This window comes from Dermacentor silvarum, chromosome 7 (assembly GCF_013339745.2).
Source record: "Dermacentor silvarum isolate Dsil-2018 chromosome 7, BIME_Dsil_1.4, whole genome shotgun sequence".
Taxonomy (NCBI): domain Eukaryota; kingdom Metazoa; phylum Arthropoda; class Arachnida; order Ixodida; family Ixodidae; genus Dermacentor; species Dermacentor silvarum.
The window spans coordinates 136,449,916-136,468,317 of NC_051160.1; the positions used below are offsets into that span (position 1 = coordinate 136,449,916).

The following is an 18,402-nucleotide window of genomic DNA, read 5'->3' on the forward strand; positions in this document are numbered from 1 at the left end:
ACATTAATGTGTTTCAACCTTTTTAAAAGTGCTCTGCAAAAATTTCGAAGAATCAACTATTCAATGAAAGACCCTGCATCGAAAGCAATTATTCGAATTAATGCTAAAAATGACGAACGATTAATCGTTCATCGAATAAAAAAATAAATCGCCCATCCTTATGCGGCAACTTTCTCAAGGAAATTCTGCAGCCATGAAGAAAAACTGGCAGTCAGTACTCCTGACCGATAACTGTCCGCTAGTTTGGCAATACCTGACCTATAACTGATTATTATTATTATTATTATTATTATTATTATTATTATTACTTAGGTACTTGTTTTATTTATTTTTGTGTTCTTCTTGCCGCTTCATTGTTTTATTGCTAGGCGTTGCATACTTCCACTACACGAAAACCCCGTGCGGCACCCCTTATGTGTCATTCCAACAACTAGTGCGCGTCGCGGAAAGCACCTGCCGACATTGCCGAAACAGCTCCCTTTGTGCAAATGTTGGCTCGTGCATAATGCTATTGTATTCTGCATAAACCTTGTCATGCTAAAAGTCTGCTATCTGGCCATGCGAACCAGAATGAACATCTACGAGAATGTCTGCGCCATAATACTGATAGACGCCCATGATTGTGCATTCTAATGACATTATACCGTAGGCTCATAGGCCAAAATAAATCTTAGTCCTATGGGCAACACATACTGTGACCATGCAGAGGTTTCTGGAAGGCGGAAGTATTGTTGGAAATTATTGGTTACACTTTGTCTTGCCCTATGTGTGCTGTTTGGCTTCATTTTAGTTTGTGTACCTTTGGGTGCCTTCGCTCGTGTGCCTTTCTGTGGCCTGACTTGATGCATTCTGTATGTACTTGTAGTGTTGCTGTGCATGCTGACCTTGGCTTCGCTTGTGCTTTATATGGTCTTTGTCGTGAGTTCATTCTGTATCTATATGGGATGGCGTTATGTTGCATGGGTGTTTCATACGACCTTCTGCAAGTTATTCTATGTGAATTTGCGTAGATTGACTTTATGTTGCACTGTGCTGACAGTGGTTTGCTTAAAAGCTGTCTTTAGTTAATTCATTTCACCTAACTTCACGTCTGGCTAGTTCGTTCTTGTTGCCTTGCTTTTGTTCAGTTCTGCCTTACAATTTCGATTTTAGTAAGTATTCGTGCCATGTGAGATGTAGCAGCCCGCCTCACTTTAAGGCACAGACGTCACCTAAATAATATGCAGCACGAAATAGCTTTCCTTTGTCGTGCTACATGCGATCATCGAAAGTGCCCGTTTTGATGAGAAATTATCAATTGGCCCGCTGATCGAAAAAGTCGGCGTCCGTAGCAGCGAAACAGCACCTAAATTACCATTGCCCACTACGTCACGTCACGAGGGCAGATCGACGGAATAGACCGGGCGAATCGGAACACCTGTTGTTGCTGCTATAGCGCGCCAGGTGTGACGTGGGGGGAATGCGCATCGCCGTGACACCACGTCACTAGGGCACCTCGACGCAGAAGATACGGCGACGCTTAACCGCGTGGCGAAGCGAATGGCTGTCGGCGAAGCAGTGGTGTGACGCGCGCTTGTCGGTGCTGCCGTCTCGCTCTCGGAAGCCGACGCGCAGCCCGTATCCCTCTCTCTCTCAACCCCACTGGACTTAGCTGCTGGTCACCTGCCGGCCTGGATGTCCGCTGTAACTTTCTCAGTCTCTCGTCGCGCATGCCGTCGGTGGCATGCGGTGTCCTTGATTTCTCGGCAATATCATGCAAGGTATTCCGGTCTGCAGTCAACACGCTGACGCAGATAATGTACAAAAATATAACCTACACCAATTTATTCGCTAAACTCAATAACGCACACCCCAGCAAAACTCGAAAAAAATTTCTACCAGCACTAAACTCGAAGAGCCGTTCAGCGGCGTTTAATTTATACACTAATGCTTTGGCATTCAACACTCATAATAAGTGCTTAGGTATCCTCGGATACTTAGTCTGACCAATTTGTCTGCCTTTTATCTTATAGAAGAGCTACAGTAGGAGCCATCAGTGGAAATAATAAGGAAATGTTAATACGTCGCGCCTGATACCAATATTTTACGTTAAGCAAACTTAGTATACGAAATGTATTGTGTAAGCGCAGCAAAAGCTTTTAAACGCAGTGCTTTTCTTAACTAAATCTCACCGCTCAGGGGACTTCTACATCTGAGATAAATGATGATATCCGATTTAAGTGCTAAGTAAGATAAGTATTAATTCTCGGCTAACTGGCAGTTCATAAATCAGTCACTACATGGGAATTGCATGCCTGCAGCCACATATGATATAGAACCATTCCTAACAGCAGATGTCCTCCTCAAGAGACAAATTGAGCACGTCCCAATAAATAAGAACGCAATGCTTCTTATTCATAAGTGGTTTCAAAATAATAACAAACAATGATGCGCACTAAACTTACCGAATAAAGTTGTCCATTTCGTTCATTATTCCGTCCACTTTTCCATTCCTTGAGAAAGGAATATGGTAGTGCAGGTTTCTGATCAGACTCGGTGAAAACTGAATGACCGCACCTCCCAGCATTATGGTCCTCATCCTGTCAAGAATACTGGTTGCCTTATGCAAAGCCGCGTCCTCACCGGGAAGTCCGTTAGGGTAAAAGAAGGACATGATGTTGTTGGCGACGCAGGATAGGATGAGTGGACGAATGTGCACAGCCTGGCCCTTTCGGTCGCTTATCCGGGCATCAAGTTGACGGAAGTCATCCTGCCATATGGAAAGAGATCAGATCACACTCGGCTATGTCCTCGATTTTTATCCGCTTTAAAATATCGTGTACCAGAGAAAGCGTTAGAAGTCATTTTTGTGTCTCCTCGTCAAGCAATGGTATTTCTATGTAAAGGGCACGTGTTATCGGAATTGCTTTGAACGAGTTCTGATATGGCGTCTCCGAGTTCCAATTATTTACAATATGTGAAGGTTCTGGACGTGAAAATACGCTATCGCACCCCCCCCCCCCGCCCCCCCCCCCCTAAAAAAAAAGAACTCTGGCGCCTCGGCGCGTGCTAAATATTTCACTGGTTTAGCGGTTGTATGGCACAGTTTCAGTTTCGTTGCCCAGAAAGTATACCTTTAGTTATTTCGTGACATGAAAGGTGGTAACGCTGAATCAGTACATTGTGATGTTCTGGCCCTAGCTCTGGCTCAATCAGCCGTACGCTTTGTCGCCACTCAGTGCTCGAACCGACGTAGCAGGCAGACATACCAATAAGCAAGCTGCAGCGAGAGCCAAAAAGTCGCGATGTCCTGCTCCCGTGTGACCACCTCCCCTGTCATGACGTCATGACACATACAGCTTCTTGAAAACGACATCAATACTGATTCGGAGAAAGGCCATGCGGGTAAATTTTAGGGAAAATTCAGACTGGCCATATGTTTTCTACGGTTTCTGAATCCAGGACCTTCGTATAAGGCCAAAAAATGAATAGACTCGAATATTATGTGAGTAATGATTTAAGAGACGTATTATTTATACACAGTGCGGCTCAACATTTACGTCTCAAGAGGAGACGCGAAGAAGAAACAATGACAAAGTCAATGACAGCAGCAAGAGTGCAATCCAGTAGAACAGTAATAACTTATTGACAACTTTTGCAGCAAAATGTACACATGAGAAAATATCATTTGGCAGTGAATTTCAGTATGTCACTGTTATAGTGATGAAAAGGCTACATATATCAGCATCCTTAGGACGCATACAGAACTTGAGGAACACAATATGCTGCACTGTTTTGCTGTGCAGGTAAGGGCAGTGAGTTCCAGGGCTAGGGCTGCGCCAGACTTTAACATCTTCATAGAAGTGAATCTCCCGTAAATTCACACTTTTACTAGTACGCGTGCCGGTTCTTCATAATTTTTTTGTGTAGTTATCACTTATACTAATTACTTTACGGTATTTGTGTACGTACGTGCGCAGTCTGAGTAAACACGTTGCGCTGCCATTTTCTGTGTATTTCTGATCTACGGCTTGATCGTGTGTCAACCAGGATCTGAATGTGAGACACCGTGTATTGTGGGACTCCGGCTTAAATTTGACCACCTAAGTTTTCAACCGTGCACCCAATGCATGTTTCAACGGTGTTTTGATATTTCGGTCCCATTGGAATAACGCCACCGTGGCAGGTATATGCGCCCGCGACGTCGCCCTTATCAGCCCAACGCTTTAGCCACTGCAGCTTGTTGTTATTGCTGTTTGTATGTCTAACATTGCTTATTTCGATAAGCCTGTAATAAATATTTAAAAACATTGGGGCAGAAACTATCCTTCATGATTATATCTATGGCATGCGAAGCATTCCTGAAAGGTATAGAAGACGAAAATGTGGGCAAAGAGAGGAGACGATGGCACGACGACCATGGGATAATGGCGCTGCACTGATAATGATGGAATGAGAATGGTGTGACGACAAAGGTAGGACGACAATGAGTTAACGACAGTGCATTCTGTGATAATATATTGGACGCGGGAGTGGCAAACATAAAAATATAAAGACTGTGTTGTGCGGCGGCGAAGAGGACGCCGACTCTTGGCCAATACCCATGAGTGGGTATGTACTTTAAGGTCGTCATCATCATCGACACCGTTGGTGAGCGTCGACAGTGGCGTCTCGGCAAGCGTGGCTCGAGAGAGCGTGGCCCGCGGCGTGAGCAGTGCGCGAGGTTCGGCGATCGACGGCAGACCGTCCTCGCTGGGCGTCCGGCCCATAGGAGCTATCGCCGCCCGCGTCACTACGTCTGCACCCCAATCAAAGCTGTCACCAGCTGGGAGGCCAACTCGTCCAGTTCTTCCGCTGGGCAACTGGTCCAGGAGGGCTGGCGGTCCTGAGTCTGGCTAATCGAGCGTTCGGATGAGAGACCACAGGGCTAATTCGTCCAGTTCTTCCGCTGGGCAACTGGTCCAGGAGGGCTGGCGGTCCTGAGTCTGGCTAATCGAGCGTTCGGATGAGCGACCACAGGGCTAATTCGTCCAGTTCTTCCGCTGGGCAACTGGTCCAGGAGGGCTGGCGGTCCTGAGTCTGGCTCATCAAGCGTTCGGGTGAGCGGCCACAGGGCTACCTCATCTAGTTCTTCCGCTGGGCAACTGGTCCAGGAGGGCTGGCGGTCCTGAGTCTGGCTGATCGAGCGTTCGGGTGAGCAGCCACAGGGCTACCTCGTCCAGTTCTTCCGCTGGGCAACTGGTCCAGGAGGGCTGGCAGTCCTGAGTCTGGCTGATCGAGCGTTCGGGTGAGCGGCAACAGGGCTACCTCGTCCAGTTCTTCCGCTGGGCAACTGGTCCAGGAGGGCTGGCGGTCCTGAGTCTGGCTGATCGAGCGTTCGGGTGAGCGGCCACAGGGCTACCTCATCCAGTTCTTCCGCTGAGCAACTGGTCCAGGAGGGCTGGCGGTCCTGAGTCTGGCTGATCGAGCGTTCGGGTGAGCGGCCACAGGGCTACCTCGTCCAGTTCTTCCGCTGGGCAATTGGTCCAAGAGGGCTGGCGGTCCCGAACTTGGCTGATTAAGCATTCGGGTGAGCAGCCACAGCGCTACCTCGTCCAGTTCTTCCGCTGGGCAACTGGTCCAGGAGGGCTGGCGGTCCTGAGTCTGGCTGATCGAGCGTTCGGGTGAGCGGCCACAGGGCTACCTCGTCCAGTTCTTCCGCTGGGCAACTGGTCCAGGAGGGCTGGTGGTCCTGAGCCTGGCTGATCGAGCGTTCGCGTGAGCCGCCACAGCGCTACCTCGCCAGCTGTGTACGTGACCCGGTGGGCTACTGCAGTGTGCTCCGGGACCCAAACCCCGGCATCGGGTAACCGGGCACGCGGAGGCTCCAGTACATCGACTGTGGCGCAGGGCCACATAAGCTACACGAGGCGATCCGACCCTGCAGTTCGACCCTCCTGTCCAACCCTGCTGTCCGACACCGGCTCCCCGACGTCTTCGACATGGCAACACCTGCTGCTACATGAACTGTAGCCCGACTACATTTGACTAACCTATATTAGCTGCATATCTTCTAGAACGCATTTTGGAGAAGTGTTGCGTATGTGCTAGTTCAATGTTTCAATGTATTATTGTTTCAATGAGTGTCCAATAGAAGTCTGATGTGTGTTTGTGCTTGTGCCTGCTGCTTCTATCTCTTTCTAGAGTGATCCTGCTCCCAATAACATCACACATTCACCATAAAAATGAAAACAATGGAACCACCACGAGGGTGGGACGGTAACTTTGTGATGACGACGTGATGTTGACAATGGTAAGACGACGATGAAATGATCACGACGATGGCTTGAAGACGGCGTCATAACGAACTGACAACGCATTGATAGCAACATAGTGAAAAGTGCGTGATTGTGACAATAACATGACAAGATAACGATCTCAATGCCATGAAGGCAAATAAATGACAGCTACATAATGACAACAGCATCACAACGACTGTATGGTGCTGTTGGAAATTACATCTGCACTCAAGTGCATCCGCTGATGCTGAGTGGTGCCTAAGTTTGCACTTTATTCGGAGTTTGTTTGTATTGTGTTCGGTGACTTTTCGAGCTGCACGATCTCCAGGATCGGCTGACATTTTTCGGAGACAAAAGTGGCGCGTCCTTGAGCGTGATGTTGCTCTGACCTTGCACCGCCTAGACAAACAAATGCATCGAGTTTACACACATCTCACGAACCATTTTAGCATCATGCTTAACCCATTTTAGCATTATGCGAGTAAAGATGCCCACAATTTGATTTAGGTTTAGGCGATTGAGGTATAAAACCCTTACTCTGGTATTTAGAAATGTAACTTAACTTCAAGCCCATGCTTGACTTGATTTAATTGACGCTTCGTTCCAACGGCCCCAAAACACCCATTGCGTTTTTTTTCGGCGCATTCGAGATACGCGTCATTTTGATCAAGTGAAGCATGAGCATCAAGTTAAGCTGCATTTCGGCATACGGGGGTTACCTCAGTCTTGCGTGAATGGCGGCCATGTGAAGTGAGACGTGCAATTTTCTAGTTAACCTCGCTTAGACGATCGAGGATAACGAACGACCCGGGATAGCCTGCAAATAGCTTTTGGCTCAAGTCACGTCTGTGTATTGGAGGCCACAACCACACGAGGTCACCGGGAACATAGGTAACACGCTGGTGATCACTGTAGTAGCGTGCTTTATAGTGGTCTTGCGCGGACAAGGTACGAAAGTGAGCAAGTCGACGAGCCTCTTCTGCACGACACAAAGTCTCCGCGATAGATAAATCGCCATGGATGACAAAAGGAAAGATTATGTCCAGCGTATGGTGACGTGGGCGCGCGTAAAGAAGGCCGAAAGGGCTGAAGCCGGTAGTTTAGTGTTGCGCAGAGTTGAAAGCGTGCGTCACGAACGGTAATACTTCAACCCAGTTCTTGTAATCCGAAGTGACGCACATTGATAGCATGTTGATCAATGTTCTTTTTGTGCGCTCGGTGAGGCCATTAGCTTGTGGATAAGCTGTTGAGTGTGAAAACTTGGAGGCACACGAATGCAGTAATTCTTCCACAACATCGGCAATAAATTGGCGACCACGTTCACTTATCACGCGATGCTGCCCATGTCAATGTAATAATTGAGTGTAGCATAAAATCAGACACCTGGGCCGCCGTGGCGGAAGGTAGGGCTGCCGTGTCGCAATACCACGTCATGTAGTCGGCACATACAATTATCCACCGGTTTCCTCTTGCATAACTCGGGAATTCTCCGATCAGATCTATACCGACTTGGTCAAAAAGGAAACTGGGCGGCTTTACTGGCTGCAGGTGGCCGACTGGAGCTAAGGTAGGTCGCTGGTGGATATGACACTGTGTACAACGTCATAATGTGAAGCGCTTTTCTTTTGTTTTCTTCTTGCTTCTTTTCCCGTTTTCTTTCCTTCTTGTCGTGTACACTAGGACTGTTTTCCCTAAAGTTGCGATGTTTATAATTGTTTTCACGGCCGAAAGGTGCTCATTGGTGTGTAACGTTTATGTATATATTATTTTTGTCCTCTGTTTGTGATCGGTAATGAATTCTGTTTGATGTTTTTTGCTTGTGTAAACCTTTTGATACCCCTCCTGCATGGGCCCTAGCTTGGGCCTGCAGTATTTTGTAAGTAAATAAATAAATAAATAAAAATAGGAGTCAATTGTTTTGTGTATTTGATGCCAGTAGAATCGTTATTTGGGGCGACTAAGCGTTCGCGCGGTCCCTAATTGACCTGCGGTCTGGTCATCGGACGTAACGCGCAGAACAGAAGTTTTAAGAGACACCAGAACCACCACTAGAAAGCAGGCGCCCGTCATTGATAAGTTCCTCTTGAAAAAAGGGCCATCTCGGATGCAAAATCGGCCTTCGGTGATAGGCTCTTGTGCGGCAGAGAAAATCGCTTTCAAACGTGGGTATTTGCGCTGCGCTGCGGCGAATGTCAAGGCACCAGGAAAGTCAGGCGACAGGGAATCGATAAGGTGGCCAAGGTTGTCGGCTTCACAATCCGTCGTCTGTAGTGGCGTCCGAGAAAGGGAATCCGCGTCAGCGTGTCGATGGCCACTCTTGCACGAAATAGTGAACGCGTATTCCTGTCGACGAAGGGCAATGGCGCGAGGCGACCGGATGGGTCACGAGGACTGACCAGACAGCACAGAGAATGGTGATCTGTGAGGATGGTGTACAATTGAAACCGTTGCACGGCAAATACTACCACATGGCATTCTTGTTTCGTTAGAGTGTAGCTGCGTCCAGGCTTGCTTAAAGAACGGCTTGCGTACGCTACGACATGTTTTTCTTCCTTGCGCGCTGAACGAGAACGGCACCGATGCCGACGCCACTTGCGTCTGTGTGAATCTCTATTGGAGACGAAGGATCGAAGTGCCGAAGTATTGGCTGTGAAGTTAACGAAAACTTCAGCTGGCAAAAAGCGGCTTCACACTCAGGGGTCCATTGAAATGGATGTGTTCTTACGCAGATTGGTCAGAGGGTGAGCTACATCCGCAAAACCGGGTTTGAACCACCGGAAATATGAGCAGAGCCCTATTAAGCTACGAAGCTGCGTGAGAGATTGAGGTTGCTAGAATGATTCAACGGCTACCGTCTTCTGTGGATCAGGCCTAAAGCCACCTTCATCGACGAGCTGTACTAAGACCACTGTTTCGCGCTCGCCAAAATGCCATTTTTTATTGACCTCAAGTACAGCCTTTTTGACACAGTCGAGTACAATATTGAGACGAGTGTTGTGCTCCTGAAATGTAGTTCCCAAAATAACGACAACATCAACGTAGAATATACAAATTTGCCATTTGAAACCGTGCAGAAGAGTGTCCTTGAATCTTTCGAATGCCGCCGGCGCATTGCACAATCGGAACGGCTTCACGTTGAATTCGCACAGCCCGTGAGGCGTACCTAATGCTGTTTTTTTTACTTGTCAGCGGGGCGCATCGGAATCTGCCAATAACCGGCTCTTAGATGCACGGAATAAAAGTAGGAAATAGAATGCAGACAGTTGATCGCGTCATCAATTGGGGTAGCGGATAGACGACTTTCTTGATAGCGGAATTCAGTCGGTGATATTCAACGCAGAATCTCCACGTACCATCTTGTTTCTTCACAAAAATGACGGGATCAGCTTAGGGACTCTCCGATTCCTGAATTACTCCCTTTCCTAGCATCTCTTGCGCTTCTCGTTGATGATGTTGCGCTCTTATAGTGCCACTCCGTAAGGTTTCTGCCGTGTGGGATGAGCCAAAGCGGTGTTGATCTGATGTTGTACTCGAGACGCTTGAATTAAACGCATTATGCTGGTTTTTGAAAAGTCGAACACTTTCAAGTGCTTGGAGAGAATGGCCAGCAGTGTGTGACGTCGGCTTTGGCTAAGTAACTTCCTGAGCGACTGCTAAGCACTTTGTAACAATAATCTTTCTATTTCTGTTATTTCTGGTTAGTAGCCAATATTCATCTGAGGTCTGCGTCTGAGTGCTAAAGTTTCGGAAAACATGGCAATTTCATTTCCCTGTTCCTTTCGTTAGCGGTACAAATTGCTGATACTGAAAACCTGAGGCTTCAATTTGTATACTTGCGGTAGCCCAAATGATACTTAAGAAATAGATGGCAGACAAACCGCTGACTATCAACTGAATTTTAAGAAATCTCCAGCACAAGCATGACAGCTTAAACAAATTAAGACTGCGAGCTTGCCTACATTGAAAACGTGTAATTTTATTTCATGGCAACAATACCTATTATTTGAGCTGGACGATTGGAGTGCGCTGACACATTTCTACCAGGTTTACTATGCGAAATCCCCCGCAATTTAAGGCTTCCTCTTCTTTGCACGTTTTTACGGAACTTTCTCTAATATAGCGGTCGCGTGCAAGCCCAATTTTTAGTCAGCAGTCATTTTATGGCTGTGTTCATTTTTACGGTGTTTTCGGTGTCGTCTCGCACGGTCATTGCAACATTGTGCTCCTATGTTGCAATGAGCTATGTGAAGTTTTAGCAAGCCAGGCTGCTCCAAAACAACGTAAAACAAGACACGGCTGTCCTTGGGTCACTTATTTAGAGTATAGAATAGTTTTGATATATTTACGTGCGAGATAGACCAACAGCTCTTACTATACAACGGGGTAAGGTATTCTCACCATCATGCGTTCCTCCATCGACGTTTTTGCAAAACCAAGGTCGCGTAGCACGCTCATACAATACCGCTTGTTTGCTATCCAACATTCTCCGTTTTGCGTTGCCAGTCCTGAAACGAGTGAGAACAAAATGCTTACAGCCCCCTCACACAGCGAACATTCCAAGGGTGGAGTAGCCTGCCGGTTAACTGGGAGTGTAGTGGAAATACACGAGGAAAATGTCGTGCACACGGGAAATACGTGTAAGCAATACTGATTCACCGGTGAGACAAAGTGGCATACCATGATAAGAAACGCGCAGAGGATTGCGAAGAGCAGTGCATCCAGTAAGGATAACTGATCCTGTCCGCGAGAAATTTGTTTCCATGACTTGCGGTGCTCGCAAGAGCGTCAAGCCAGCTCTCTCAATCTGGCCGGCGCGAAACTCCCATGGAAAAACTAGGTTGAATATCGGGTCCTTGACATGGACTACATTTATTTTTATAATTTGGGTTATACAGAATAGAGCACTGCACGGGCCAATTTTTTCCGCCCGGGCCCGGCCCGGGCCCGATTTTACATCAGGTGGCCCGCCCGAGCCCGACAAAAAGGAAATAATCTACGTTACCCGCCCGGCCCGGCCCGCCTCCCCTTTACCTTAGGCCAGAGCCCGGCCCGAGCGCTGCTCGAAACCGGCCCGAACCCGACCCGGGAACGACAAAGACCACAGAGTGGCATTAAAAATCAAATAAAGAAGAGAATGAAATGAATTTATTCTTAAGGCATAAATACATGTAATATGCAATATGAACACAATTTGAGTGGTCTGAACGCTAATACCAGCGCGCGATGTAGTACGAATGACCCTGCCGAGCAGTATCGCCAGCAGTTGCCAACGGCGCGACTTTGATACCGCCCAATCCACTTCTATCGCCACGTCGCCACACCACGTCGGGCGCCTCACTGCAAAGCATGCGGCCCCCAGCCACTCGTCCCATTCAACCGTGTTGTAGTACACTCTAGCCGAAGCGCAGCCACGACAGGTCGCGCGCGCAGCGCATGGATGGAGTAAATGGAGAAAGAAAGCTTCTCGTTCCTCCATGGTGCAGCGTAATGAGTGAGCTGCTGCTAGGCTGCTAGTTGAGAACATGCGTGCAATCATGGATGGACGCAGCGCCATATTTCAGCCGGGTGCCGAATTATCTTATCTTACCAGTCATCGTTTTACCAATTCGTCTTTGAAGAATCAGCAAGTCGCGAACGCGCTTGCAACCGCGCTGAAAGCATTAATTACATTGATTTAGGTAACGAATACAATGACATCCTTTGGTTTGAGGCGACTTCAGTCTTTCTGGACATTTACATTCTGTTGAAACAGCGCAAAATAGGATGGAAGAAGTAAAGGGAAGTATGCAGGAGTAGCACTGCTAGCTTCCAGCTGCGCCTGGGCAACATGTTTTTCAGAGTCGAGACGCATGAGGATAACTCGCTGCACGTTACATGCACCACCTGAAAGTCCGAGCCCGGTCCGGGCCAGCGTTTCCCACAGGCACATACTAAGAGACCCTAGATGGAGTGAATGACGTTCATTCAAGAGCGCCGACACCTACTAGCGCAACCCGCTGACCCATGGCATCAAACAGGATCATTGAAGGCCAGCACACACCAAGGGGCACATACCCAGGGCTCAATGCAAGTGTGAAAGAGTTTCTACGAACAGTGGTACCTACGCGGTCCCGCATCTACAGCGATCCATGTCGGCGTGTAAAGTGCCGCACGTATATACACATTTCCACATACTCAGCGACCACAATTTGCCCGATGGTTGCTTTGAACCCTGTCCCCTCAGTACTGCAACCCGGTGCACTGACCATTCAATCACGAACTACCCAGTGACCCAGGTTGGTGAAAAAATGTTCAGATACGAAAATATATCGATACAAACACAGATACAAGCATTGATCCTACCACAGATAGCAAAAGATAGTTGACCCCTGCAAAGTGAGTGATGAACCATAAGATAGCTAACGCGTTAAAAAATGCTTGCGTGCTTAGAATAACGTGCACACCAAAGAACCCGATTTGAGGACAACTAATCTGTTGTGCCCCTCTACGGCACACCTCATAATCAGATCGTACCTTTGATACGGAGAACCTCATACCTTAATTTTTGTTTATATTTGCGTGGCGTATACCTGCTTCTATCTAAGACTTGGGGGAATCTACCAGAATAAACCAATGTAAATGTTGAAATTTACGCACTTTTTAGAGGCCCCTGAACAACCTTTAACATGTTTTCAAATATTTGAAATCAACACGCGCCTGACGTACAGTGTACTGCGAAGATCGTCTATTGCGAACCTTGGAACACCAGATACCGCAAGGATGCCACAAATAAAAAAAAAAAAACCCGTGATCTTCTCCGGTTTTTTTTTGTCCTTTCTTTGCATTTCGTGACGCCTGCAGTTGTATCCTGCACATGACGTCGTAATAGCAAAAGCTCTCGATGGGTCACACGACGAGGGATGATAGTGCCAGTGGGACGAAAGCCGGGTGTGTATTCTGAGATTGGTGGGAACGGGGGCGGGATGGTTGTGCCTGGCCTATTGTGCGTGACAAATCCACCTCCGGAAACCAATTAGGGGTTTTGATTTCTTGTGGAAGTAATGGCCGCCTCACCGAGCAGTTTCGATCAGGGATTATAATTGTGCTATATGCCACAGGCAATTTTTAAAAATTTGGTGCAGCTAAAGTGAAACATCCTGTATAGTGCAACTATATGCGCCAAAGTATATAGCGCCAAAAGTACGGTTGCTTACTCATCCATTTTTTGTGTGAACTTTTCGCTTAGACTTTGAATTCTGGTGTGTTGCCTTCTTACTGGAAGGTGGGCAAAGTGGTGCCGCTGTTTAAATCTGGTGAAATTCATTCTGCGCAAAATTATAGACCAATATCATTAACTAGCGTCCTTTGTAAGTTATTGAATATGTTATTTACTCTTACCTGCTTAACATTCTTAAAGCTAATTCTTTTTTCACATCTCTTCAGCATGGTTTCAGGAAAACATTTAGCTCTGGAACGCTAATAATTTCATTTACTAATGAACTCTTAGTAGCCCTAGACGATTTCATATTGATTGTGTATTCTTAGACTTTTCTGAAGCTTTTGACCTTGCCTGCCATGAGCTATTTTATCTAAAGCTCAGTAAACTAAATCTTGACCCTAATTTTTTGAGTGGATAAAAAACTTTTTGTTAAACCAACGACAATTTGTAACTGCTAATGGCTGCGATTCTACTCTCGGACTTGTCCTTTCAGGAGTGCCCCAGGGTTCTTTTCTTGGGACCTTCTGTTTTACAGAAACGATTTACCTGATTTGAAGTACTCTTCTATTAGGCTTTTTTGCAGACGACTTCATTGTATTGCACGTGATTTCCTCCAATACAACACATCACTACTACAGTATGACCTTAGCAATATTATTGATTGGTGTAACACATGGAAACTGAAACTCAACGCGACGAAGTGTGAGCTAATGAGAATTTCTCGTAAACTTTCCATTAAAGCTTGTATGCATAATATAAACGATCTCGCTCTCGAAGAAGTGACTACTTGGAAATACTTCGGGGTCCACGGTAATTCTAACCAGTCTTGGCAGCCACACATCAATTATGTAGTTATAATAATGCTAACAGCATGCTTGGGTACCTGCGTGGTAACGTTTCAAAGGCCCCTTCTTCTCTTAAACTCCTTCTTCATGAAACCTTCGTTCGTTCCAAACTAGAATATGCATCAGTTGTGTGGGATCCATCTACGGAAAGTGCAATTACTCACCTTGAAGCTGTACAAAATCATAGCCCACGTATCATTTTTTCTAACCACTGCCATCTTTATAAAGTTTCATCTATGAACATAGTGTTATGGTTTCCGCCCATTTCCTCACGCAGGAAATTAGCACGTCTCTCCTTGTTGCACACGATTCACTACCATAACCCTCGTCTTAAGCAAGAATTCCTTTCCCATCCTTCATTATTATCATCTCGTATCGACCATCTTCATAAAGTGTTTGCTCCTCGTTGTCACACTAACCAAAGCTTTCATTCTTTCGTTCCTCAAACTTGTAATGATTGGAACCACTTGCCCATCTCAATTGTATCTGTTGTGTATCCCAGTGACTTTAAAAATGTGCTTGAATATGTTACATAATATTTGCTTTGTGTTAGATTTGTGTATATATTGTTACCACTCCCTTCTGTAACGCCCTGCGGGCCCTGAAGAGGCATTGAAATAAATAAATAGGTAAATAAACTGATGGTGGGTTGCTCCGGACCAGCATCAGTTGCAATTCGCCCTTCGGAGAGGCAGGACACATGTCGAGTGAGTGCCTGAAAAACACTTTGTAATGTGGTCCATCTGTTTTAAATCAAGAATCCGCGACCTAAAAGACGTGCGTCATAATGCTAACGCATCTCTCTCGCATTTACCGCTGAATTGCGGCTGAACATTTTTTAGGGATATGCCGCGGAGAGGCCACAACAATATAAAGCGTAATCTGTCCCTAAAGCCACTGCAGCGGGAAAAAATTTACTAGCATTGTAATTCATAGTTCGTCTTACCTTTGTTGTAGTCGCGACCGACGATAAAACAGCCAGAACGGTACAATCCATCGCTATTCTTACAGAATTTCTTGATACTTTTTACATCACTGAGCACAACCACATCCGTAAAGTTCAGATTCAATCTGCCGAAGAACAAAAGGATACGAACAGTGCATGTCAATATGGTCTCAGATTTAAGCACTTGTTTGTTCATATATAAAACTTAGACCTACGCTAAAATGTAAATTATTTTAGCTCATTTGGCTTCTTAGGGCTCTTTGAGTGTCCAAGCAAAATGATCAATGCTCCTTTCAATATTTTTTAGATGTACAGGATTCAAGCGAAGCTCATTGGTATGCCAGTGTGAATGATAAAAGTAACATGATTCCGCATCCCTTGCTACATTTCTTTTAGTAGCAACTGACAAAGTATCGGTCGAAAGTTGGTGACAGATGGTGCGTTGAGTTTAATTTTCCTTTAGTTTTCCCGGCAGTCAATGTGGTCGTCCATGAAAATGTTACCCTATAGGCATACTTAGTTGAATGAGAATTTCGGAACATGTATTTGAAATAAACAGTAGGTGTTGTGAATAGAGGATAAAAACGTGCTGCCTGAAATGAACCGAAAAAAGTTTATTATATTAGCAAATTTAGGATATCTATCAAACACAATTTTTTGTGCGCTACAACGTTGTTAAAACACTTTATTTCCCTCAACGGCAATAACGAAGCACAAGAAAGCAAGGAAACCATCCATAACTAAAGAACTCTACATCCGCATCAAGGAGAAAGAAAATTCATTCAATCAGTTTTTAAAGACACGTGACAAATAAATTTTGCGAGCACGACGACAATTTACAAATTGGTTTAAGCTTGATCTACACAAAGCGAAATTTGCATTTGTGAGCGTAACGTTAAAAACGTTGTGATGATGTGGATAGAGGCGTGCGGTGGTGAGAAGACCAGCTTGGAATGATGATTGTGTTGTGGCTACAAAAAGAGAATTGGTCATGGTGATAGCGAAGAAGACGACCACGTGCCCCGAACAAAGAAGCAGCGTGAGACACGAGAGCACGCAGAGCGTGAGAGCGAGCGGCAGCCTCGAACGTCAGCTCGCAGAAGGGCGGTTCAAGGCTCGGGTACCGGCGACCGGGTGTCCAACTACCGTGCGGACATGGTCGGAGATCGAGCTCATGGCTGGGCTTTCCTGCGCACCAGCGGCCTGCTGTTCGAGCGGCCTGGAGCAGTGCTTCATGCTGGGGATCGGGACACCTGAGCTACCTGCCTGCTGAGCAAGCCCGAGGACTGGCGACCGTTTGTCCTGCTACCGTGCGGACCTGGTCGTAGATCCGACTCGTGGCTCTACTCTCCTGTGCACCAGCGGCCTGCTGTCATAGCGGCTTGGTGCAGTGCTTCCTGCTGGCCACCGGGGCGCCTGAGCTACCTTCCGCCGACCGAGCCTGCCGTTCTAGCAGCCGAGGCATTGCAGGTCAGGCATTACTGGCCAGTTACACCAGAGGCCTGGTGCTCTACCCGCCTGCTGTTTTCCCCTGCTTCCACGTCGCGACAAGGAGCGGCGTGGTGCGACAAGGTGCGGCGCGACAACGGCGACGTAGCCACAACGACGCTCCACCGTCACAACCACCGTCACGGGCACCGCAACGACGATGCATACGGGGGAGTGTTGACGCATGAGTGCTAGGCACGTGTTTTATATGGAAGGACAACTTCCGAACTATAGCCCATGTACATGTGTAGGTAAATCGTCTGTATCGTGTTAGCGTGTCTGTTTAAAGTCTGTGTTTCGTGTAGCAAGCTCTCGTCTGCCGTGTCATTATTAAAGGATCCTGGGCCCAACTGGAAACCGGCGAGTTTGTCGTGTTTTTCTCATCACAAACTTCGTGACAAAAATGGGCAGTTTCACCGCAAGGTTTAGGGTTGCGCTTCAACTTCACGGAGAAGTGGAGGGAGAAGACGCCGTTTCGAACGGCTGTCTTTTCTGATGCTCTCGGACCTCGCGCGACTACAGCGATTATTTCATCCCAATTGACCGGATTCTTTCACCAAACTCCGTGAAGTCTTCCCCGACATGTGGACATGAATTTCACAGGTGGGAGATCTCGGATTTGCAATCTAGAGGACTTTGAGTGAAATCGGCTGCCGATGCCGCGCTAACCCTAACCTCGACTACGGCCACGGCGGGGTCGAGGCGGGTCCCGGGCGGACACCGATAGCAACAGCGGGAGCTACTCGGCTGTTGGAAGAGATTGCTTCGGCCATGCACATAGAAGTCGACGGGGATGAAGTTGACCCAGCTTTATGCACGCGAGCCAACGGCTGGAAGACGGCCGGGGACAAGTTGAAGAAAGGACCGCCCGGCAACGGAGGCAAGGCGGCTAACGCCCTGCCTGACGCCAGCTGCAGCCCAAAAGCGGACGGCGCGGAGCGTACAAAGCGCCCGCCTATTAACAAGGAAAGGCTACTGAAGAAGTCACGGATGCCGGAGCTCCCGAGAAGCGACATGAAGATTCGTCATCGGACCACGTGGCGGGCTCTGCGTTAGTGAAGTGACTAGAGTAGAATTAGGTCGAGCTCTGATGGCGGCAGCACAAGTCGCAACAGAAGAAGCAGGAGAGGACGTCATCTGCCCCAACGGGCACCAAAACATTCTCTTAATAAGCACCCCTCGGCGGGAGAACGCTGACCGTTATGCGGCGGTCAAGCGCATCGACGTCAGGGGAACAGCGTACGAGGTCAATACATACGAGGCCTCACCGCATGGAACCGTTAAAGGCGTGATTCGGGGCATTCCTCTCGAGGACACGGCCATAGACATCCAAGAGCAAGTCGTGCAGAACTATAACCCCACGGCATTACAAGCACATCGCATAGGGAGATCTCGGCCTGTGGTCATCGCGTTCGCCGGAAAGAAAGTTCCAAGATATGTCAGATACGGCAATCTCCTTACTGTGTGCACATTATATAGAAAGCAGATTGAGGCATGCAAGCCTGCGGCCGGTAGGGGCATAGAATGGATGTGTGCCCAGACCCTAACAACAAAATCTGTCGAGGGTGCAGAATCGCCAAGCCCACCGAAGATCACGTGTGTGAGCCCAAGTGCGGCCTTTGCGGCGGCAGCCACATCACAGCGGACATAACATGTAAAGCGCGTTTC

The 18,402-nt window shown here is 47.4% G+C and overlaps 1 protein-coding gene across 1 annotated transcript in view; it reads right to left on the reverse strand.

The window, feature by feature from the left end:
• LOC119459200 (cytochrome P450 2C23-like) overlaps positions 1–18,402 on the reverse strand; it is a 331,343-nt gene that overhangs the window by 289,274 nt on the left and 23,667 nt on the right. The window contains exons 3-5 of the mRNA XM_037721024.2: positions 15,247–15,371; positions 10,656–10,762; positions 2,445–2,749 (exon numbers count right to left, since the gene is read on the reverse strand). Of these exons, the coding sequence (XP_037576952.2) occupies positions 2,445–2,749; positions 10,656–10,762; positions 15,247–15,371 (537 nt within the window). The remainder of the gene's footprint in view (positions 1–2,444; positions 2,750–10,655; positions 10,763–15,246; positions 15,372–18,402) is intronic.